This window comes from Enhydra lutris, unplaced genomic scaffold, assembly GCF_002288905.1.
Source record: "Enhydra lutris kenyoni isolate GAN:26980312 unplaced genomic scaffold, ASM228890v2 scaffoldscaffold45, whole genome shotgun sequence".
NCBI lineage: Eukaryota > Metazoa > Chordata > Mammalia > Carnivora > Mustelidae > Enhydra > Enhydra lutris.
Window position 1 is genome coordinate 11,952,322 of NW_019154129.1, and position 20,715 is coordinate 11,973,036.

At 48.0% G+C, this 20,715-nt stretch overlaps 1 protein-coding gene across 4 annotated transcripts in view; it reads left to right on the forward strand.

Moving 5' to 3' along the window:
- LOC111156011 (glyoxylate reductase 1 homolog) overlaps nucleotides 1-20,715 on the forward strand; it is a 34,917-nt gene that overhangs the window by 11,227 nt on the left and 2,975 nt on the right. Inside the window, exons 4-16 of one of the 4 annotated variants that reach the window (XR_002641175.1) lie at nucleotides 683-821; nucleotides 1,366-1,608; nucleotides 1,962-1,994; nucleotides 6,387-6,473; nucleotides 7,526-7,582; nucleotides 8,527-8,577; nucleotides 8,670-8,743; nucleotides 11,081-11,180; nucleotides 15,301-15,411; nucleotides 16,046-16,147; nucleotides 16,778-17,144; nucleotides 17,259-17,438; nucleotides 17,764-17,888. Coding sequence is in view for 3 of the 4 variants with exons in the window: in XM_022516539.1 (XP_022372247.1) it covers nucleotides 683-821; nucleotides 1,366-1,608; nucleotides 1,962-1,994; nucleotides 6,387-6,473; nucleotides 7,526-7,582; nucleotides 8,527-8,577; nucleotides 8,670-8,743; nucleotides 11,081-11,180; nucleotides 15,301-15,411; nucleotides 16,046-16,147; nucleotides 16,778-16,940; nucleotides 17,259-17,438; nucleotides 17,764-17,888 (1,465 nt within the window). In the remaining variant the exon portion in view is untranslated. The remainder of the gene's footprint in view (nucleotides 1-682; nucleotides 822-1,365; nucleotides 1,609-1,961; nucleotides 1,995-6,386; nucleotides 6,474-7,525; nucleotides 7,583-8,526; nucleotides 8,578-8,669; nucleotides 8,744-11,080; nucleotides 11,181-15,300; nucleotides 15,412-16,045; nucleotides 16,148-16,777; nucleotides 17,145-17,258; nucleotides 17,439-17,763; nucleotides 17,889-20,715) is intronic. The other 3 variants (XM_022516539.1, XM_022516540.1, XM_022516541.1) reach the window with 3 other exon arrangements.

Genomic DNA, 20,715 nt, shown 5'->3' on the forward strand with positions numbered 1-20,715 from the left:
AATCACAAGCAGAATCTTGTTTCTAAAGACCTCCTGTTACGACTGCTGCCCTAATTCCAAATCGTGTCACGTTTTGTGTGGTTTAGTAGCCATGGACAGGATCATTTATGAACAAATATCTGTAAGGGCAGCGGATTTCAGATGCTGCATTTCTTGAGCCATGGGCGCATCCCTGATTCCCAGTTGATTGACAGGTTGTCATTCAGGTTTGGGCATTGTCTGGGCAGTGATGTTGCTGTGATTGATTGATAAGGTTGATATCAATCAATTGATATCAATCAATTGATATTGATAAGGTTGATAATGCTTCCTGATGCCCTGGGTCCATGAGGGGCTCCCATGATGAGAATGGAAGAACATCTCCAGGCTTCCCCTGCCCTGCACAAGTGGCAAGTGATGTGTGGTTTAGTGTGGAAGGCTGGTGGACGGGAGTGGACAGAAAGAGCATGCAGCTTGAGAAGGGTATTCTGGTTTTGGTGGTGGTGGTGATTGTGCTGGACTTGTGTAAGGAAAACACCCCAAGAGTTTGGGGAGGTTGGTAACATGTTTTGAAAACACAGCAGGCATGTTTCGAAGTCCAGTGAAACCAAACATACATCTGCATTCTGTTGCGATGAGGTGTTTAATAATTTCGGGCCTGGGCAGTGTGGATCATACCCTTTCTATGTGTGTTTTCTGCTAGTGCCTGGATCAAAGTGGAACAGCTAAAGCCATACCATGCACACAAGGAGGAAATGATAAAGATTAACAAGGGGAAACGATTCCAGCAGGCTGTGGATGCTGTCGAAGAGTTCCTCCGGAGAGCCAAAGGGAAAGACCAGGTGAGAGACTGATCCTTGCTTTATTCCAACATCTGACTGGTTATTTTGGTGTAGTAACTAACAGATTAAATACGGCCCAAACCCAAACCCTATTCTTACGAAATGCCATTGGAAAGAATACTACTTCCAATCTAGGGTATCCGCGTTTTGCCTATCAGCTTGAAACTCCATGAATGCAGCAAACTTCTCTGAAATGGATTGCTGTTCTTAGGCAAGTCTCTTGGACTCAGGAGAAGTATCTCAGCTTTTGAGTACCACACAGGCATTTCTCCCTTTTACATCCTAGAGATTAGGAGTATAGCTTCTTGGGTATATCCACTGCCTGGGTGTAAATCCCACTTCTTAGCTTTGGGACTATAGGCAAGTGATTTGACTTTATCTGCTTCCCCAAACATCAGTGGGAGTGATAGCAGAACCTATTTCGTAGGGTTGTTGTGTGGATAGCACATGTAAAACGCTTCTCCTAGGGTGTGGCTTGTGTAAATGGCGGTGATGGCAGCAGTGGCTGCTGTGGTGGCTATCATTGTTATTATTAAACTTTCAGACGTCGTCCCACAATTCTGCTGATGACAAGAATCGGCGTAATTCCAGTGAGGAGAGAAGTAGGCCAAACTCAGGTGATGAGAAGCGGAAGCTTAGCCTGTCTGAAGGGAAGGTGAAGAAGAACATGGGAGAAGGAAAGAAGAGGGTGTCTTCAGGCTCATCAGAGAGAGGCTCCAAGTCCCCTCTGAAAAGAGCCCAAGAGCAGAGTCCCCGGAAACGGGGTCGGCCCCCAAAGGATGAGAAGGTTTGTTTTACCTCTGCAGCTTCTGGGATTAGTGACTTCCTTTTGTATATGAAAGAGCTGAGCCCTACAGTGTGCCTCAGCTCACTGAGTGGACATAGAAACCTGTGCTAAGCACTGCCCTAAAGAATCCTGCAGACCAGGGGAGGGACACAGCCTGGGTGCACAGGCGTGAAATAGGCTGTAAAGGATCTTGCATTCAGCTAGATGGTCATGGCCGGAGAAGAGTCCACCTGAGCCAGCATGTGAGGGCTGGCACTGGAAGGGGCTTAAGAAGAAAGAGGGGGAAAGCATTCCAGAGACAGAGGGCCCAGCCTGCGTGGGGCTTGATGTTGGCATGGATGTTCTCATTATAGGTGGAGGACGAGGAGGAGAGCAGAGAGCTAAAAGTGAGTAGTCACTGGGTTGTAGAGGGCCTCGAGGTCTACTACTAAAGCAGTATTTACGGTCACAGAGTCAATAGGGGGCCACGAGTGTGTTGAAGCTGGGTGGCAGGGTGGTGGTGTGCTCGAAGCCGTGTGTTAGCATTGGTGGAGGGCAGAGAAGACAGGCTAGAGCCAGTCCGAAAGCTAAACCTAGGTTACGCTTACATGAGGAGCTATCCTGATAGCAAATACTAAAAGGAACTGCCTGAGAGGCACTTCAGAGGAAGGGTTCATAAGATTTAGCAACTGGTTCCAGGGGAAAGGGGGAGGGAGATGATTTCAGGTTTTTGTTTGGGAAATGGTAACACCATTCTTAAGAGCAAGAGTCTGGAGTAGAGTTGGCATACGGAGCAGAAGGACTGGTACTATTTTGACTGTGATGAATTTGAGGTGATGCCAGTGCCTAATGCCAGACTATTAGGGAGCCTTGAACTAATGTCAGGATGGAATGTAGATGTGGGAGGCAGATAGGTAGAAAGTATGTTGGAGACATACAAAGTATATCTGAGGCCCAGTGGCCCTCTACTTTCAGAGAAAGTAAGGAGGGAGCAGTCAAAGGCGGGAGTCTGCTTTGCAGGGGAAACACCCATAGATCAGAGTTGGAAGGGTTTGGAAGAGCCATCACCGTGAAATAAAGGGGAAATAACGTACCTTTCACCTTCCTGAAAAGATACGGGCCAAGTCTTAAAAGCCAAAGGAAGAGAATTTGAGATGGAGGGGATAGTCTGTCAAAACACAGGGAAGGATTGTTAGAGCACAATCAAGGGGACGGGAGCCTGATGGCTGGCAGAAACAGTTGGGTGATAAGGCCGTGATGAAACGCTAGACCGCATCAGATCGTGGCCTGCAAATTCAGACACCAGCGAGACCAGACAGGAAGCAGCAAGACCGGACTCTGCAGCAGGCGGAGAGGCTTGCTGGGGGCCCGCAGCCCTCACCTGCCTCCACGCTGAGAGCAGTAGGGGTGACAGCAGCTGGCGCTCTGGGGAGATCATGCTCTGTCCATGGGGTTCCAGCCAACTTGTGCCAGGTTGTCTGGTTTTTCCTCAAGAGAAGCTGAAAATACAGAGTTTTATGTGAAACACTCCAGTTTTAAATGTTACATGCTAATTCAAAATTTTAAAGTACTTTTAGGTCCAAGGAACATCTCTGGGCCCGATTGAGCCTGTGGGCTGCCACTGAGTGACCACTGTGTTAGAGAAGATCCTTCTCACTGTCAGATGACCCGAGACTGAGAGTAGACAGAGTGACTAGCGGTCGGGACAGCCCTGGCTGACACTGAGCACAGGGAACTGCAGCCAGAGGTGGAGAAGATGGAGAAAACGCCTAGCCGCGGTGCAGAAAGAACTCCTCAGGGGGTGTGATCAGATTTGGTCCAGTTGAACTGATTTCCTGGGGATCCAGAGGCATCTGAGCTGTCAGGTTTTATACTGTTCTCCAAATTCCTATTTTCTACCTTCTGAAGCCATGGATCTCACCAACTCCGTGCTGGCCCAGCAGAGAAACGACATCTTTTTGGAAAAAGGGAGGTGTCCAGGAGAGGTGAGGAGGAGGTCTGAGTCCGAACTGTGACTCCATAACTTTGTGCAACTGTGTGACCTTGGCCGGCTACCTTTGCCTTGGTTTCGTTTCCTCGTCTGATCACTGGAAATAGTAGTGATACCTGTCTCTCTTGTTTGTTGTGATAATTAAACGAGTAACGAGCAGAGCACCAAGAACAGTGAGCCACGAACTATGCGTCTGATGAATGGCTTTACATGTGTCAGTGTCTGGCGGTAGCCCGTTGTGCAGCGAGAGCGTAGTGGTTTTAGTGTAACCCGAGGCCACCACTGGACTCTCTGCAGGGACTCTTCTCACGGGCTCCCAGAGAAAAGCAGTTTGCCCTTGAGTCTGAATTATTAATTAGGGGGTAGTAACATTTCTGCTGCTGTTCTTGGAGCGAGGTCCTCAGCCGAGACGTCTACTTGCTATTTACCCTCAGCACAGCCCTTTGTGCAGTCTCCTTGCTTGGCCCGGCCTCTAGTGAAGGATTTGTTAGCTGGAAAGGAAGGAGCGTAGCTAGTGGTGCAGGGCAGGCACAGCCATTTCGGTTCAGACAGTTGGTTTTAATTAAGCACCTTCAGACATGTAGGGAATCTGGGCTTGGAATTTTGGTGCATCTTCTGCTCTCTGTGCTCTAAAAAGAGTGTGTGTTGCTACGGTAATTGTCAATTGGCTGTCAGGCTTCTTTCTGAAACAGCAGTAGCCTAGGCTGATACCTGGGCAAAGCCCCAGATGATCGCCATTTGGAGCCGTAATCCCCTGTCCCTTGAGGATCAGTGGGAAAGGCTGACCTTTTGACGGAGAAGTGTCAGTTCCATGCAAACAGGGAAAGGCTGGGTTCGTGCGACTCCAGTGTGAGAGGTGTGCTTTCATCCTCTCTCAGGGGCTCTCGTCTCCAAGTCCTGCGCAGGAAAGAAGAACTGCAGCTCTAGTCGGCACGCCGCACCCTGGCAGCCCGCAGCCGCCAGGGCTCTGTCTCTCCCCAGGTCCCGGAGTGCTGCAGAGGCTGATGGTTTGGGAGCTGAAGCCTTCTGCTGCTGCCAGATGGAAAGCCAGTGCTCTCCACCCCACTCTCCTTCTGTCCTGAGACCTGAAGCAGGTCACTAGAGCTGTGCTGCCCCTAGCCACAGGGGACAGATACAGAATATGTCCATCGTGGCAGGACGTTCTTTGGGGCAGTACTGCATTAGGCCCCCTTTTCCCCCAGAGATCTTTATTCAGCACCTGTGGATGGAGCCACTCCACCAGAAGCCAGATGTCTAGTGATTCAGCCGCATGATACTTTGACAAGGCCCCTCCCATGTTCACTTCTTCAGTAAATAATGAAACATCTCGTCAGTGCCAGGCATGGCTCCCACCATGGGATACAGAGTGAACAAAATTGGCAAAGGTCTTGCTTTCATAGAACTCACTGATAATAACATCAGTATCATGTTCTAATGGGGGAAGATACAGAGGGGTCAGGGAAAGCACCCCGATAAGGTGACATATTTGTGGAGACCTCAAGTGAGCATGTGAGCCAAGTAGATCACTGTTGGAAGAGCGTTCCCAGTAGTGCGAAGGCACTGAGGCAGGCGTATGCCTGGTGTGTTTGGGGAATGGCTGGAGGGCCAAGGGTTAGTGCTAGTGAGTTGGAGAGTGGTGAGGGGGAAGAAAATATAATAGGACATGAATTCGGAGAGTAGGATGGAGTGAAGGTTGTAGAACTTGTAGTGCCCCATAGGCCATGATATTCTAGCCTTTAGCCTGACTATGAGACAGGAAGCCAGTTGTAGGCAGAGAAGTGGTAGCTGCTGTGTACAGTCTAGACTGCAGTGTTCCAGAACAGAAGCGGGGGGATCCCTTTTGCTACAGCCCAAGTGACAGGTGATGGCAGCCTAGCTTGAATGTTAGCAGTGGGGTGGCAAAAGGGGTTCCCAGATCAGCAGTCGTAAAACCATAATCATTGCCAGCAGGAAAGAGGAGGGTGGAATCAAGATGAACCGCAAAGATCTCAGCCTGGTCGAATGCAGCTACTTTTCTAAGACTGCGAAGACAATGGAAGAAGCCATTTGGGCAGGGAAATCCAGGGTTCAGAGTGGGGCATGTCAAGATTCCCATGAGATACCAAGTAGAAATGTCAGAAGGGACACTGTGGCTGGAAGATCCCACTTGCGGAAAGGGGGTGTGAGGTAAACTTGGTGGAGGGGACAAGAGCACAGCAGGTGTAAGGCTGAAGCAGCTCGCTGTTCAGGATGGGTATGGGCCAGGCCCTTGGTGAGGAGGTGCGCCCCGTTCTACTGGGTCCTGCCCTGGCATCAGCCTGGAGAGCAAGTGGGGCTCTTGGTTCCCAGCTGCTCTGAGTTGGAAGTCTAGCTTTGTCACTTAGTAGCTAAAACACTGGGCACATTTCTTCATTGGCACCATGTGGCTTTCTTAGTGTTTTTTGAGGTCTTCTCTGAAGAGGGTACTGTTCTCTTAATGTTCGTTATTGGCCATAAGGACACTTCACTGTGATTTGCTGACAACACTGCACACCACAGTTGGGCTTTCCAGAGATACCTGTCCTTGTGAAACTTGGGCACAAGAAGACAATTTGTTATTTCAAGAACAGAGAAGAAACCCTTGTTCCCTGTTAATGAAAACTTGCCTGGTTTCCCCCCGATGGGCAGTCAGAACCATGCCTGGGGACTGAGACTGGAGTTGGGGTTCTTTTAATGTGGAATGTGACTGAAGGAAGCGGAGCAGTAAAGAGGTGCTCCCCGATTTGGCGCAGGAAGACCTCTCCTACTGAGGTGGCCTCAGTGTCTTGACCATCTGCCTTTCCTTCTGTAGGATCTCACCATCCCTGAGTCTAGTACCGTGAAGGGGGTGATGGCTGGACCGATGGCCGCGTTTAAATGGCAGCCGACTGTGAGCGAGGTAACAAGCTCTCCCGCAGGCCAGGATAAGCCCAGCCTCCAAGCTGGTTTCCTGGCCTGTGTGAGGCGCTTTTCCTTTCCCCATTTTTTAAATTGCAAAACAGTACTGAGGTGTACGAGGGGGAAAATTGCACGTCTCCACCCTCAGGGGTGCTCAAGTTCAATGTAACTTCTTCTAGACCTTTTGGTAGACGCCCCACTCACCCATCATTTATAGGATTATATACCCACATGGGGTTTCTACTCTTGGGAATAGGGTTGGTTTTCACAAATGTGGGATTGGCCCACACATTTTTTTCACTTAATGCTTTATACACACCTTTCACTATTCACATATACAACTCTGCTGTTCAGTAGCCCCTTGTAGTGGATGCCCCAGTCCCCTGTTAAGCCTAACTGTGAAAGCCTTCATTGTCCTCCATTTCTGTTTATATTCGTCCTCCATGAGACGAGACATTCAAGGGTCTGACACCAGATACAGTAGGTAAAACCCTAAGATCAGGAGTCATGAGAATTGATTTGGCCTCCCCTGCTCAATTATCCAGGACTGGTAAATGCTGCATTTTAAAAACACCAATATTCAGGACCCCTGGGTGGCTCAGTTGGTTAAGCATCTGCCTTCCGCTCAGGTCATGATCTGGAGTCCCGGTATCGAGTCCCACATCAGGCTTCCAGCTCCATGGGGAGTCTGCTTCTCCCTCTGACCTTCTCCCTCTCATGCTCTCTCTCACTCACTCTCTCTCAAATAAATGAATAAAATCTTTAAAAAAATACCGGTATTCCTCTTAACTATTTTCCTACACTGTTACTGGAATAATTTTTAGGCCAACCTGACAGAATTCTGTCTTCTCTTCCACTTGTAGCCAGTTTCCCTGTAGGTAGAGCAGGGATCAATCATAAAAGGCTTAGACCAACAACGGGAAAGCGCTTCCAGGCAGAGTCAAGACTGGCTGCCAGGGGTGTTTAGCCAGAGGAGAGTCAGTTACCAGGCAGCAGGCAAGGTGACCTCTGGTGGAAGTTAAGTTGTTTTATTCAATCATTTTCTGGTTTCAGCCTGTGAAAGATGCAGACCCTCATTTCCATCATTTCCTGCTCAGCCAAACTGAGAAGGTGAGTTGGTCTTTGACATTCTTGATCCTTGGTCAGGGGCTGGCCTGAGGGGAGAAGGTGGCTCCATGGACCTCACCCCACTGGTCTGTAAAGTGAGGCTCTGCTTCTACCGCTGCGCGGAGCAGCAAAATAAGAAGTCACATGGAGGCCCACTTGTGAATCAGGTGTTGTTACGTTTTAAAGTAACCCCCCCCCCCAAAGAAGCATTTAAGACTCAGCAGCTGTGGGTGCGTCTGCCTTTGGCTTGGGTCATGATCCCAGGGTCCTGGGATAGAGTCCTACATGGGGCTCCTGCTCCTCGGGGAGCCTGCTTCTCCCTCTCGCACTCCCCTTGCTTGTGTTTCCTCTCTCGCTGTGTCTCTCTCTGTCAAAAAAAATAAAATCTTAAAAAAATAAAAGAAAAAAAGACTCAGCAGCTGTGTGATTGAGACATTTGTGGTTGCCTTTGGAGTCTGGGGCAGAAGCCAGACCCTGTGAGCTTCAGCACTCATGAGGTAGCCCGTGCTGTTTGGTGGATGCAGTCTCGGGCTTGCTGTGCAGGCAGCCTCTCTGAACCGTCAGCTTGTGGAGGCAAGGCTTCTCAGTATCTGCAAGGCCGTGAGTTAGGCTGAACCTTGATATAGGACCTGATAGGCTATGGCTTTGGAGTTGGACAGATCTGGGTTGCGAGCCCAGTTGCACTGACTACCTTTGTAATTTTGAGTGTATGACTTTCTGATCCTTAATGTCATCATCGGCAAAAGAAACTTGCAGAGTTGCCTAGATATTTGAGTGAGATAGTGTGTATTCCATTTCTGATGTGTCCTTTGGAGTTCAGTAAAGTTGAACAGCAAATAGGTTTTCAGTGTTAACACCACACTTTAGGCCTAATCTCTTAGGGAAATTATAATGAAGACCAGTTAAGTGTTCAGTTTAATACATGGTCTTTTTTCCTCCTTTATTAGCCAGCTGTCTGTTACCAGGCAATCACAAAGAAGTTGAAAATATGTGAAGAGGTACGTAGGTTCCACGCCTCCCTATTTTTCTCTTCCACTGGGGCCTTTGCCGTGGGCAGACTGACCTGATGAGTTGTGCTTCCTTTCCCTAGGAAACTGGGTCCACCTCCATCCAGGCAGCAGACAGCACGGCCGTGAATGGCAGCATCACACCCACAGACAAAAAGTAGGACCTTTGATGAAAAGGCTTCTTGTGGTTCTAGTTCTATTAGGGAATAGGGGATAACCCCAAGGGGCTTCCTTAAGGGTTGTATCCCAGCCATTGCTGGGATTGAATGGAGAGAGAGAGGGAAAGGCGTAATTTTTAATGAGTTGCCTGGGAGTAATTTGACCTGCAGGCGACCAAGGTCCTATAAGTACATGGTGGGGTTGCCTTCATAGCACACTGGTGAGTCTTGGAGCTGGAGGAACACTCAGTTTGGTGGTTCTCAGACTTTCCCCTAACTCAGAATCAGCTGGAAGGCCACATGTCAAGCATCCACTGCTTGGCCCTATCCCACCCCACCCCCAGGGTTTCTCAGTCAGTAGTTCTAGGGTAGATGCGGAGGGTTGGTATCTTGGACACCTTCCAGGGTGTGCTGCTGCTGCCAGTCAAAAGACCACATTTTGAGAACCACTGGCTTAGTAGAACAGTGATGAAGACCCTGAAACTGGCTGTGGTGGGGGCGGGTGGCTGGTGAGAGGTGAATCACCATCATCTCGCCTTCCCCAGCTCTCCCTGCTGTTGCCACTGGGTCCTTCCGCATACCTGCCAGCAGCTCTCTGGGGTGAGCCTGGACTGTGGTCCGCACGTCCCTGCCTTTCCTCTGGCGGTATTTGCAGTCGTGTGTATAAAAGTGCTAAGATGGGGCACCCTCCTGAGTGCCAGGTCTGAATTCTCCATGCGTATCTCCTGTACAGTTCTTTCTCAGAGTGAAAACAGTACACCTTTTACTTTATTCGTAATTTTTTGTGCTGATGAAATCCCTGATTCTACCGGTTATTTTGGGTGAACAGCCCTGGGTAGAGTGGAAAAAGCAAAGGCATGCTCTATGCTAATGAAAGGGGAGATGGATGTCACCTACTGACTTAAGGAGGACTGTATAGTCTTAAAAAGAAAAAAAAAAAAAGTGAGGCTGAGGCCAGAGTCCAGTGCTTTCACCTAAGACCTTTGTTGCCCCATTAGTCAAACCATTTTTGGACGTGAATGTGAAGCTTACTAAAAAGCGAAGCAACTGTGTGGTGTACTAGGCGTACTGGAACACCAGGAAAAGAGAATTAGTCTGCCATGACGTCGAGTCATAGGGCAAGCTTCCCCTACCCAGACAAATGTGCGCGACAGAAGATCTCCGGGACTTGAGCCTTGGCTGCAGACTCAGTGGGCAAGGGTGCCATGTGGTGAGGAAGGTGGTGGGCTCTCTCCATCCTTGGAGTCAGGCTAGGACAGAGAGCACGTGGGAGTTCATATTCCACCGGGGATGGGGGGAGACCGTTTCAGTACAAGAGCCAGTTTGCAGGGGTAGCGGCGAACGTGAGCCCCGGAGACCAAGAATACTAAAAGGGCAACTCAGGAGAAGGCGGACAGGCTGCAGAGAGGGTCTGGAGCTGAGAGAAACCCAACTGAAACCACAGCACCACGTAATAAGGAATGAAGGAAGAGGCATTGGTTAGCTCTATCCCATGCAAGGAGTGAAGCGCAGGAGCGAGAAAGAGACCTCTGGGCAACATAAAATCCGTAAGCGCGCATAGAAATAGCAGTGGTAGCTAACAGCCCCTAAGTACTCAGCGTTGCGGGAGGAAGCAGGCTGCAGGAAGCGAAGTTTAAGCAGAACTTGCCGTCCGCCTGCGCTCAGTCCCCCAGGACGAGCATGGGCTGCATTAGAGGGGCCGGGTGGGGAGCCGCGGACGGGCCAGCGCAGAGCAGTCCCAGACAGGTTCGGGAGAAGGCAGGCATAGGGAGAATGCACGTTCTGGAGAAGATTGGCTCCAGGCTTTGAAAAGGGTCAGTGCCCGTCTCTGCTAACAGCAGGAACACCACAAAGGTAGTGTCGGGTGTCGAGCTGGGGAGGGAGGTGAAGACTGCGATCCCGATCCCTGCAGTTGAGAAGTTGGCTGGCTCTGATCACGTTGCTTCAGTTCCTTGTCACAGATTCTGATGTGCTTTAAAATGACATCCGAAAGCCTGGCGTTCAGGGCGGCTGACCAGGAAGCCGCTGCAAGAGTTGAAGGCAAATGCCTGCTTTCTCGCTGTGCGGGAATCATGGGCTCAGACGCTCTAGCAGAGCAGTAAGGGAACAAGTTGGAAGACTTGCCCTAAACCATATGAGGCACACTTCTTTCTGTGGCAGGCAAGGATTTAGAGAAGCCCGTCTAGATTGAGGGACACTCTGAAACAACGGCATGAGGAGAAAAGACCCAACGTGCACACATTGCTGCTGGCTCTGCAGAGGCGCTGTGGGCCGCTGAGTGAGCTTTCTGGTGCGTGAGGCCCCACCCTGAGCCCGTCCGTGTCTCTCTCTTTCAGGATAGGATTTTTGGGCCTTGGCCTCATGGGAAGTGGCATCGTCTCCAACTTGCTAAAGATGGGTCACACAGTGACTGTCTGGAACCGGACTGCAGAAAAAGTAAGTATTCATGGGGGTGCTTGTCAGGCGGGGTAGGATAACACCTTGACCCTTGGAGTTGGAGTGGCTTAAGGATAGGGATCTTCCTGTTGTCTCCGCTCAGCGTTCTGCACAGGTGGAGTGGGAGAAACCAAGCTCTTAGTTCAGGCAGATAAAGCTGTAGGTATATGAGCTTAAGAGGTTTGTTTTTTTTGTGTTTTGTTGTTTTTGTTTTTTTGTTTTTAGTTTCAAATTTTTATTTAAATTATTGCTAGTTGGGGCTCCTGGGTGGCTCAGTGGGTTAAGCCTCTGCCTCCGGTTCAGGTCATGATCTCAGGGTCCTGGGATTGAGCTCCACATTGGGCTCTCGGCTCAGCAGGGAGCCTGCTTCCCCCTCTCTCTCTGCCTGCCTCTCTGCCTACTTGTGATGTCTGTCAAATAAATAAATAAAATCTTAAAATAAAATAAATTCTTGTTGATTAACATGCGTGGTAGAAATTGGTTTCAGGCATAGAATTTAGTGATTCGTCACTTGGAACATCATCCAGTGTTACATACTGTGTATATGTCCTCACAGGTGTCCTCCTTGATAACCCATCACCCATTTAGCCCATCCCCTACCCACTGCCTTCCATCAGCTCTTTGTTTGTTCTCTATAGTTAAGAATCTTTAAGCTTTGGGGCCCCTGGGTGGCTCAGATGGTTAAGTGTCTGCCTGCAGCTCAGGTCATGATCCCAGGATCCTGGGATTGAGCCCCACCTTGGGCTCCCTGCTCACCAGAGTCTGCTTTCCCCTCTGCCTCTCTCCCCTGCTTATGCTCTCTCTCTCAAATGAATAAATAAAATCTTTAAAAAAAAAAAAAAGGAATCTTTAAGCTTTGGATGTTATTATAAAAAGTAAACATTTAAAAACCCTCGGATATAAAATGAAGTGAAAATTCTCCCTTTCCTGCCATTACCTGAGGTAGCTCAGGTCAGATGTTTGTATCCTTTTTTGCACATGAAAATATACACGCGTGTGTGTATTGGTAGCTCACTGATAGTGAGTGCATAGAGATAGATCTGCTTCTTCCTTTTTAATGGCTGCACTGTGTTCTCTTACTGGGATTGTATTAACAGCACCGTACAGTCGAACATTCTGCAGTGCTGGAAACGTCCATGCCTGTACTGTACAGCATGATAGCCACTAGCCACTGTGGCTCATCAGCACTTGAAACATGGCTAGTATGGTGGAAGAATTGAATTTTTAATTTATTTCACTTAAACGTAAATAGCCCTCCATGGCAAGTGCCCACCAAAGTGGACAGGACAGGTTTAGAAGTTCTTAACCTAAAGTGGTGGTCCACCACTTCAAGGGTCTGTGCATTCCCTGAAATGGAATTCCAAGTGCAAATGTGCACCTTTTGTAAGGGAGAGGGGCCATGGCTCCTCCCATCACGTTCCTATCCGAGAAAAGGTGAAGAACGGTAGTCGGAGTACCGAGAAACTAAAGCCCTGTAGTGACCAGGAGCACACGAAGAGAGAGCGAGGAAGGACCAGCCTGTTGGGGGGCAGGTGTGGCTGAGTATGTGTTTACATAGTGACTGAGCAAGCGCCCTCGTGGAGCTAGATGCAGCTGAAAGGTTGGTTGCTGAAGGAGGTGTCAGAGCTGATGGGTTTGAATGAAGAGAAATGTCTTGGCAAGGTAAAAAAAAATAATAATAATTCACTCTAATCAAACAAAGGCCTTTTCAAAAATAACAGGGAACTGGTTGGAGAGTCAAGAGGGTTGGGGAAAAGGCACTGAAAGCTGTGCTAAAAGGTTTGGGCTTCCCCTGCTGGGCATTGGGTACCTAAGGCAGAAGTCAGAGGGTTTCCCTTGTAAGTACATTCACTTTTGATAGAGGTGCCTCAGGTCACCCTGTATCTGGATTGAAAAACCTAAATATTATATAAACATGGCCGTTCTGTCTGAATTAATTTATGGGAAAGCAGGAGAGCAAAGCAGTTACGAACCTTGGTTTGGAATCAGACCTAAATCCAAGTCACAGCTGTCTCGCTCACCCTCCCCAGCAAGATTGGTTATCTTCCTAAGCCTCAGTCCTCATCTGTAAAATGATGGCTGCAAAAGATTAGGGGTGCCTGGGTGGGCATTCGGTTAAGCATCTGACTCTTGGTTTCAGCTCAGGTCATAATCTCAGGGTCCTGGGATTGACCCCCACGTTGAGCTCCATGCTCAGCATGGAGTCTGCATTTTGGCTCAGGTCATGAACTCAGGGTCATGAGATCGAGCCCCACGTCAGGCTCTCCACTTGGCATGGAGTTTGCTCAAGATTCTCTCTCCCCCTCTCCCTCTGCAGACCCCCGCCACTCACATTCACTCTCGCACTCTCTCTCTGAAGGGAAAAAAAAAAAGCCATGTAAATCTTCGACAATCCCTGTGTAATTTTTCTTTTAAAGGATCTTGATTAAAAATTGTTCCCTGGCATAGTAAATGGGAAACATATTTTCACTTTTTCAGAAAAGAGTAATGCGATTTCTCCTAAGCAAAGTTTAAAATGTAAAGCTGTATAGTAAAGGCTAAGATGCATGCGTAGCGTAATAAAGACACACACCCGTCAGCTAGACCGGACAGCTAGGACTTTGTCTGATAGAGGCAGCTCACTGCGATCAGTGAGATAGAAGAAAGGCCAGTCAGTAAGCTCTATTCAGAACAACCGGTTAGAAAGTTGAGGAAGTAATGATCTCACTTCATACCCACTACTAAAGTAAATTCCACGTAGATTGAGAGGGACAACTCAAAGTGCTTATAGCAAAGATGATAGAGAAAAGGTAATATATTGATTTTATTAAATATATTGATAACTTCAAAATAAAAACTACCTCACAAAAGAAACAGCAAACAAAGGTATTAAATTTAGAAGGTTCAGTAATGAATAGTGATCAAAATATATCAAAAAGTTGCTGTTGTGGGCTGGTTAAATCATCAAGTAGGACAAAATTTTTGTGTATTTGTGGATGCTTGTTTGTTGTTTTTATTTTTTTTTAATTTTTTAAAAAGATTTTATTTATTTATTTGGCAGAGACACACCAAAAGAGGGAACACGAGCAAGGGGAGTGGGAGAGGGAGAAGCAGGCTTCCCGCAAGTGGGGAGCCCAGTGCAGGACCCGATCCCAGAACCCCAACATCATGACCTGAGCTGAAGGCAGATGCTTAATGACTGAATCACCCAAGCACCCCTTGTTTGTTGTTTCTAAAGTTTGTACTGATAGTGGTTTGAGACCTTGCTGATGATCTTTATAAATTCACAGCTCCAACGGAAAGCCATTTGTCTACATTTATTAAGAACTTTAAAGCTGTTTGGAGCCTGTTCTATTCTGCTTTCCGAAACCTAAATTCAAAACATACAGGAAAGGTATTGTACGTGAAGATATTTGTTGGGGTCATTTATAATTAAAAGCAGGCTACATAACTAACTGCAGGAGAGCTATTAGGTACACTCAGGTCTATCTCAGTGGAATATTCTGCAGCCATCTATTATAAAAGACTACAGTATGTATAAATACATAGCACACACAGTATTGAGAGTTGGATACAAAATAGTAGGTTCACTTTATTCTAATTACCTTTTTAAATGCCTTAGAAAAGGAAATAACACTGAAATATTAATGATGTTTTGCTATGAGATATTCTGGGTAATTTTAATTCTCAAGGAAGAAAAGTTCATGCTTTTAGACTCCCAGAAACATCTTGGTAAGAGCAGCAGCTTCCCAGCCCCAGCCCTGCTTCCCCAGCACAATGTGGATAGCCTGGGACACTGCGCACGTTTTGCCACAGCCAAGATAGCCACAGAGGGCTGCAAACAGGTGGTGTTTGCATCCTGTTCTTCAAACAGGAAACCTTCAGCAGACACTTGTTTTATGCTTACTGTGAAGTAGAACATCATTCTAAGCACCAGGTATGCAAACACAAGACAGTCCTTAAGGAGCCCCATCCACTTCTCTTAGAAAGGCAGACCACCGCCTCTGGTGTCCCTGGCTCCTAGCCTCAGCCTTCTGCCTTGGGAGGCCAGCTCGGAGGACTGCGCAGCGTGTCTCTGGCCTAGCTGGTGTGTTTGTTGTGCACTGCCTGCAGCTCACATTAGGATCTGTGACTTTTGCAGTGTGATTTGTTCATCCAGGAGGGGGCCCGCCTAGGAAGAACCCCCGCTGAAGTCGTTTCAACTTGTGACATCACCTTTGCCTGCGTGTCCGATCCAAAGGCAGCCAAGGACGTAAGGATCCCCTCCCTCCCCTCAGTGTCTCAGGTGGTGGCCAGGAAAGCTGGCTGGCCTCCCTGCCTTCTCCCCTGCCCATGAGTGAGTGTCTGTAGCATGTGGGAGGGTTGTATTTCCCATCTGGGGCCATCCCCCATCGTGAAAGTTACCTGCATAAATTCAATACAGACATCCTTTAATTCAGAACAAAGAAAGAAAATAACTAGGGTCTCTGTGATCTATGCCGGCTGTCCTCATGTAGTCTTATTTTGTGTACCTGGCAAGATCCTATGTTTAGCTGTGACTGTATCTGCATGTTTTATAAGTTCAAGTACAGTAATCATCTTGTTAAATTGGTAACTAGTTTAATCCAAGTAAATCCAAAGAAGCCCAAAAAAATACTGAGGTTATTATTTAAATGGGAGATTTTTAGTGAGAAGGAACATGCGTGTATTGTTTTGAAGATAAACGGGAATAAAGTAGAGGTATTTTTCTCCCTCAGGCTTATTTACTTGCTACCCCCTTGCAGCCTTAATACCTCCTAATTAGGAAGTGAGCCAAAAAAGTAACAAGATTCTGACTTTAGGTCTGAGGGGCTCCTGGGCGTCTGGCTGGGAGCCTGGGCTATTGCTTTTCCTTTGTGTCCCCACAGCTGGTGCTGGGCCCCAGTGGTGTGCTGCAGGGGATCCGCCCCGGGAAGTGCTACGTGGACATGTCAACAGTGGATGCTGACACAGTCACCGAGCTGGCCCAGGTAGCGGCCTCGTTCATGCTGGCCCTCCAGCATCCTTGGCAGTTGGAGCCCAAGACTCAGGCTGATTGATTATGCCTGAGTGAGCAACTTGGTTACTCTAGAAACCAAGCCAGGAGAGGAGGAGAGGCTTGTAGCCTTGGAACTAGCCTGTCTTCACTTTCTGCTTTCCAAGCCACAGCTAATCCGAACAGCCGTGAGAGGAGAGGTGCTGCTGGGATGGGCATTAGGTCGTGTAGCCGCCAGCCCCACAATGGGAAGCAGTGCAGGCTTCCGGCAGGGCCTTTTTGGTTTAAGCGGTCGTCTACAGTTGTCCCCAACAGTATTCTCCCCGCCTGAGCTCCTGGGCCGAGTGAGAGGGCGGTGACTTCTGGCCCCTGTATGTTCTGAGAGGGGCTGAAGCAGGGAAGGGCAGTGTCTGGAGGAGGTGTGCTCAGCCAAGCCATCGGCATGGTCACGCTTGGTCATTGCAGGAAATTCGGAGTCAGTGGGAGTCTCTGGGGAGACCCCTCTTCTCTGTGTCTGCATGAAATTCAGACACCTGTTTGGGGGCTCAGTGTGGAGGGCCAGGTGTTTCCACTTGAAATACCAGTGAGAGGCAAGGCCTTCAGAAGCTGTGACTTTCCTTTCTAGGTGATTGTGTCCAGGGGGGGCCGCTTTCTGGAAGCCCCAGTCTCAGGGAATCAGCAGCTGTCTAATGATGGGATGTTGGTGATCTTAGCAGCCGGAGACAGGGGCTTGTATGAGGACTGCAGCAGCTGCTTCCAGGCAATGGGAAAGACCTCCTTCTTTCTAGGTAACACGCCTGCCCACCTGTCGGGCCACTGCAGGCCCGGAGGCTGGGTGGGCCACATCCCCTCTAGACTGCACTGATGACTGCGTCAATCCCGCACGGCCTCTCTGCCTGGGGCCCCCGTGGGAAGGTTTCCTTTGACTTGCACAGTCAGTGCCTGGAAGGAGGAAGAGCCCGAAGGGTCAGAGCCAGTTCTGTCAGGGGCAGGTGAATGGGGCCTCCCCTGGGTGTAGAGGTGGGTCCGAGCAGGGATGAGGGTGGGCAGAAAGTCCCTTCCCTCGGAATTCTTGGAAAGTGACCGTGATTCTCTGCCCTGGCCAGGTGAGGTTGGAAATGCTGCCAAGATGATGCTGATTGTGAACATGGTACAGGGAAGCTTCATGGCCACCATCGCTGAGGGGTTAACCCTGGCCCAAGTGACAGGCCAGTCCCAGCAGACACTCTTGGACATCCTCAATCAGGGACAGTTGGCCAGCATCTTCCTGGACCAGAAGTGCCAAAGTGAGTTGCCTTTGGCCTCTCTTCCTGCATTTTAGTTGTGATTGGAGTTGAGAAACTGAGTCAGGTTGCTGTCACAGAGCATTTTCTTCTTCAAGGGCTGACCAGTGTGAAAGAGGCACCCTCTCTGGTCAGTCCATGCCCTCCATGCCCTCTGTCAGAGGGATCCAGAGACATGGCAGATGGGATTTGGGGGTACTGGCTGGGGACTGGTTTCTTCATTGTCCAAGAGGGAAGAAATGCTAGATGTTGAGCCCTGGTGGTCCAGCAGATAGTTTCTTAATTTGGGTCCATTTAATTCTTCTGTTATGTGGCTTTCCCTCCTCAGATATCCTGCAAGGGAACTTTAAGCCCGATTTCTACCTGAAGTACATTCAGAAGGATCTCCGCTTAGCCATTGCCCTGGGGGATGCCGTCAACCATCCTACTCCTATGGCAGCTGCGGCCAATGAGGTAACTGCAAGAGGCCCGATCTGACAGCCTTCCCTTTGCTTTTAGGCTTCCTCCCCTCTCTTTGCTTTGTGTCTCTTTGTGTCTCACCTCTTGAATGGAAGCTCAGGTCACTGATTCTAGACAGGAGCATTTAAAAGCATACATTCCCTTCTGAGCCCTGCTTACTTGTAACCCTTGTGATTTCATTGACCCGCGGATTCCTTAAAAGTGCATCAGTCAGATAATTGGAGTTGTCCTGCGAATCTAACAGTTATTGATTACTGATGTATCTCTATTGTGGTTAAAAAACAGATCCTGTGTGATTTTTAACTCTAAATTTATTGAGACTTGTTTTGCGGCCCAGCAGATGGTCTGTCTTGGTGGGCGTACCAGAACAAGACTGTTCTCTACTTGTTGGGTGCTGTGTTCTGCCGATAATCAGTTAGGTCGAGGTTAGTTAGTGGTTTTTCAGATCATCTTTATTGGCCTTTTTCTCTGGTTCTTTTGGTTGCTGAAAGAGAGATATTAAAATCTCCATCTATGATTGTAGCATTGTCTATTTTTCCCTTTAATTCTGTTATCTTTGAAACTATTGTGTTTGGGTTTTTAGCCATTTGTGATGGTCGTGTCTTCTGATGAATTTGGCCTTTAATTATTATGGAATGTCCCTCCTGACCTTTGTCTTGAGGCCTATTGCCTGGTTTTACCATAGCTGCTGCTGTGTACATGCTATATCTTTTTTTCATTCATTGACTTTCAACTTGTGTCTTTATATTTAAATGGTATCCTCAGTGTAGAGCCTGTCCGTGGGGTCTGCATGTGTATGCATTCTGACAGTATCTGCCTGCTAACTGGAGTGGTTTGGTCATTAACATTTGTTTGAGTGACAACACAGCACCTACATATGCACTTCCTGAAAACAGTTGGGTTGGGGAGGGGGTTATTTATTTGTTTAAATAAGTTTAAGTAATCTGTATACCTGATGTGGGGCTCGAACTCATGACCCTGAGATCAGGAGTTGGGTGCTGTACCACCTGAGCCAGCCAGGGGCCCCAGAAAGAGTTGTTGAGAAGGTTGTCTTCCTCAGCCTGACAGAAGGGACGCCTTAAAAAAGCTGAGCAGTATTTCATTACTGTAGAGTTACAATCAAAACCGTATTTTGTATAAAACACAAAACACATAAATTGATTTATTTTAGAGGCTGTATCTTCTAGGAACTTTAAGAGGATACACATTCGATTCAAGTTAAATAGAAGTCTCAAGTGGCTTGTTCCAGTGGAGAAGTAAAGAAACACAGTTGTGCTTTTTGCAGACGTGGCCTTTCATAATGTGTAATCAGTCTCCTGTCCCTTCCTTGTCTGCCTGAGCATTTCAGGGAACTCACTTCACCTTTTTAGGTTGCAGTACAGTTTCAGGTTCCTCCTGTTTGTTTTGCCTTGGATTCTCTCTTAGCAGTGGACTTCTCTGTGTATTTTATAGAATTTTTTCGGTCGATTGTCTTTAACTAAAGTTACTTCGGAAGGGATCTGCGTGTGGCTTGTGTTGGCAGTGTGCTCCGTGATTTCTGACCTGCCTCTGCCGGGGCTCTACAGGACTCATTGGCTTGAAAACAGACATTTTGGTTAATTTCTCAGGGGAGCGTGGTGCTTTCTGGAGGGTGTGAATTTAGGTTCCTCACTGGAGCCCAGCGTTCAGGATCTTAAGGTTCACCCGTCCATTCACATGTAGTCTTTGTCTTAAAGTCTGTTGATGTGTGGTTGGATTTAGAGCTACCATTTGATTGCTCTTTGTCCTTTCTGACTTTTGTCTATCCCTCCTTTTTTATCGCCTTTTGGATTATATGACTGTTTTTAAAATTCCATTTTCTCTGTTGGCTCTTTAATAATGCCTTGTTTCTCTTTTATCTTTGGCCTAGAGATTGCAGTGTGCAAGGATGCGCAACACCCTTAACTTCATGGCCCACTTAGAGTTAATATTATACCTGTTCACATAAAATGTAGATCCATTTCCCTCACCTGCCCTCCCTCCTCCTTTAAGGCAAGGTTTCTTCACCTGGGCACTGTCGCCGTTTGGTTGTGGGAGCGGCCCTGTGCGTTTCAGGATATTCAGCAGCATCCCTGTCCTCTAAGCACTAGAAGCCCGTGGTGCCCTCTCAGTTGGGAAGAGGTCTGTAGGCACTACCATGTGTCCCGTGGGGCAAAATAACCCCAGGTTGAGATGCCCTGCTTTATTATTTTTTTAAGGTTTTATTTATTCATTTTGCGAGAGAGTGGGAGCAGGCACACACACGTGCATGAGTTGGGAGGGGCAAAGGGAAAGGGACAAGCAGACTTGACACCGAGTGTGGACCCTGACGTGGGGGCCTGATCCCACACCCCAGTGATCATGACCTGAGCTAAAATCAAGAGTCGGCCGCTCTGAGACACTAACTCAGGCACCCAGGCGCCCCAAGAGAACCCCTGCTTTGGGGAATAGATGTCCTGTGTGTTACATCTGCCTTTGTTCTAAACCTACCAGACAATGTTGGAATGTTTTAAGTGGTCGTATGTATTTTTTTTAATTAAAAGAAAAAATAATTTTATATTTCTCTAATTTACCATTTCCAGTGCTCTCCATTCTTTTCTGAAGATTTGAATTTCTCTCTGGTATTGTTCCCTTTCAACTGGAAGAACTTGCTTCAGCATTCCCTGTAATGCAGGTCTGCTGGCAACGATTTGTTTTCTTTTCTCTGAAACGGTCTTTATTTAGCCTTCATTTTGAGCTAACAGCTATACCTGAGCTATAATGGACACTCAATTATCGTGGCTTCAACTGGACTATGTTTTAAAAAAAAGACAAAGATGCAGCT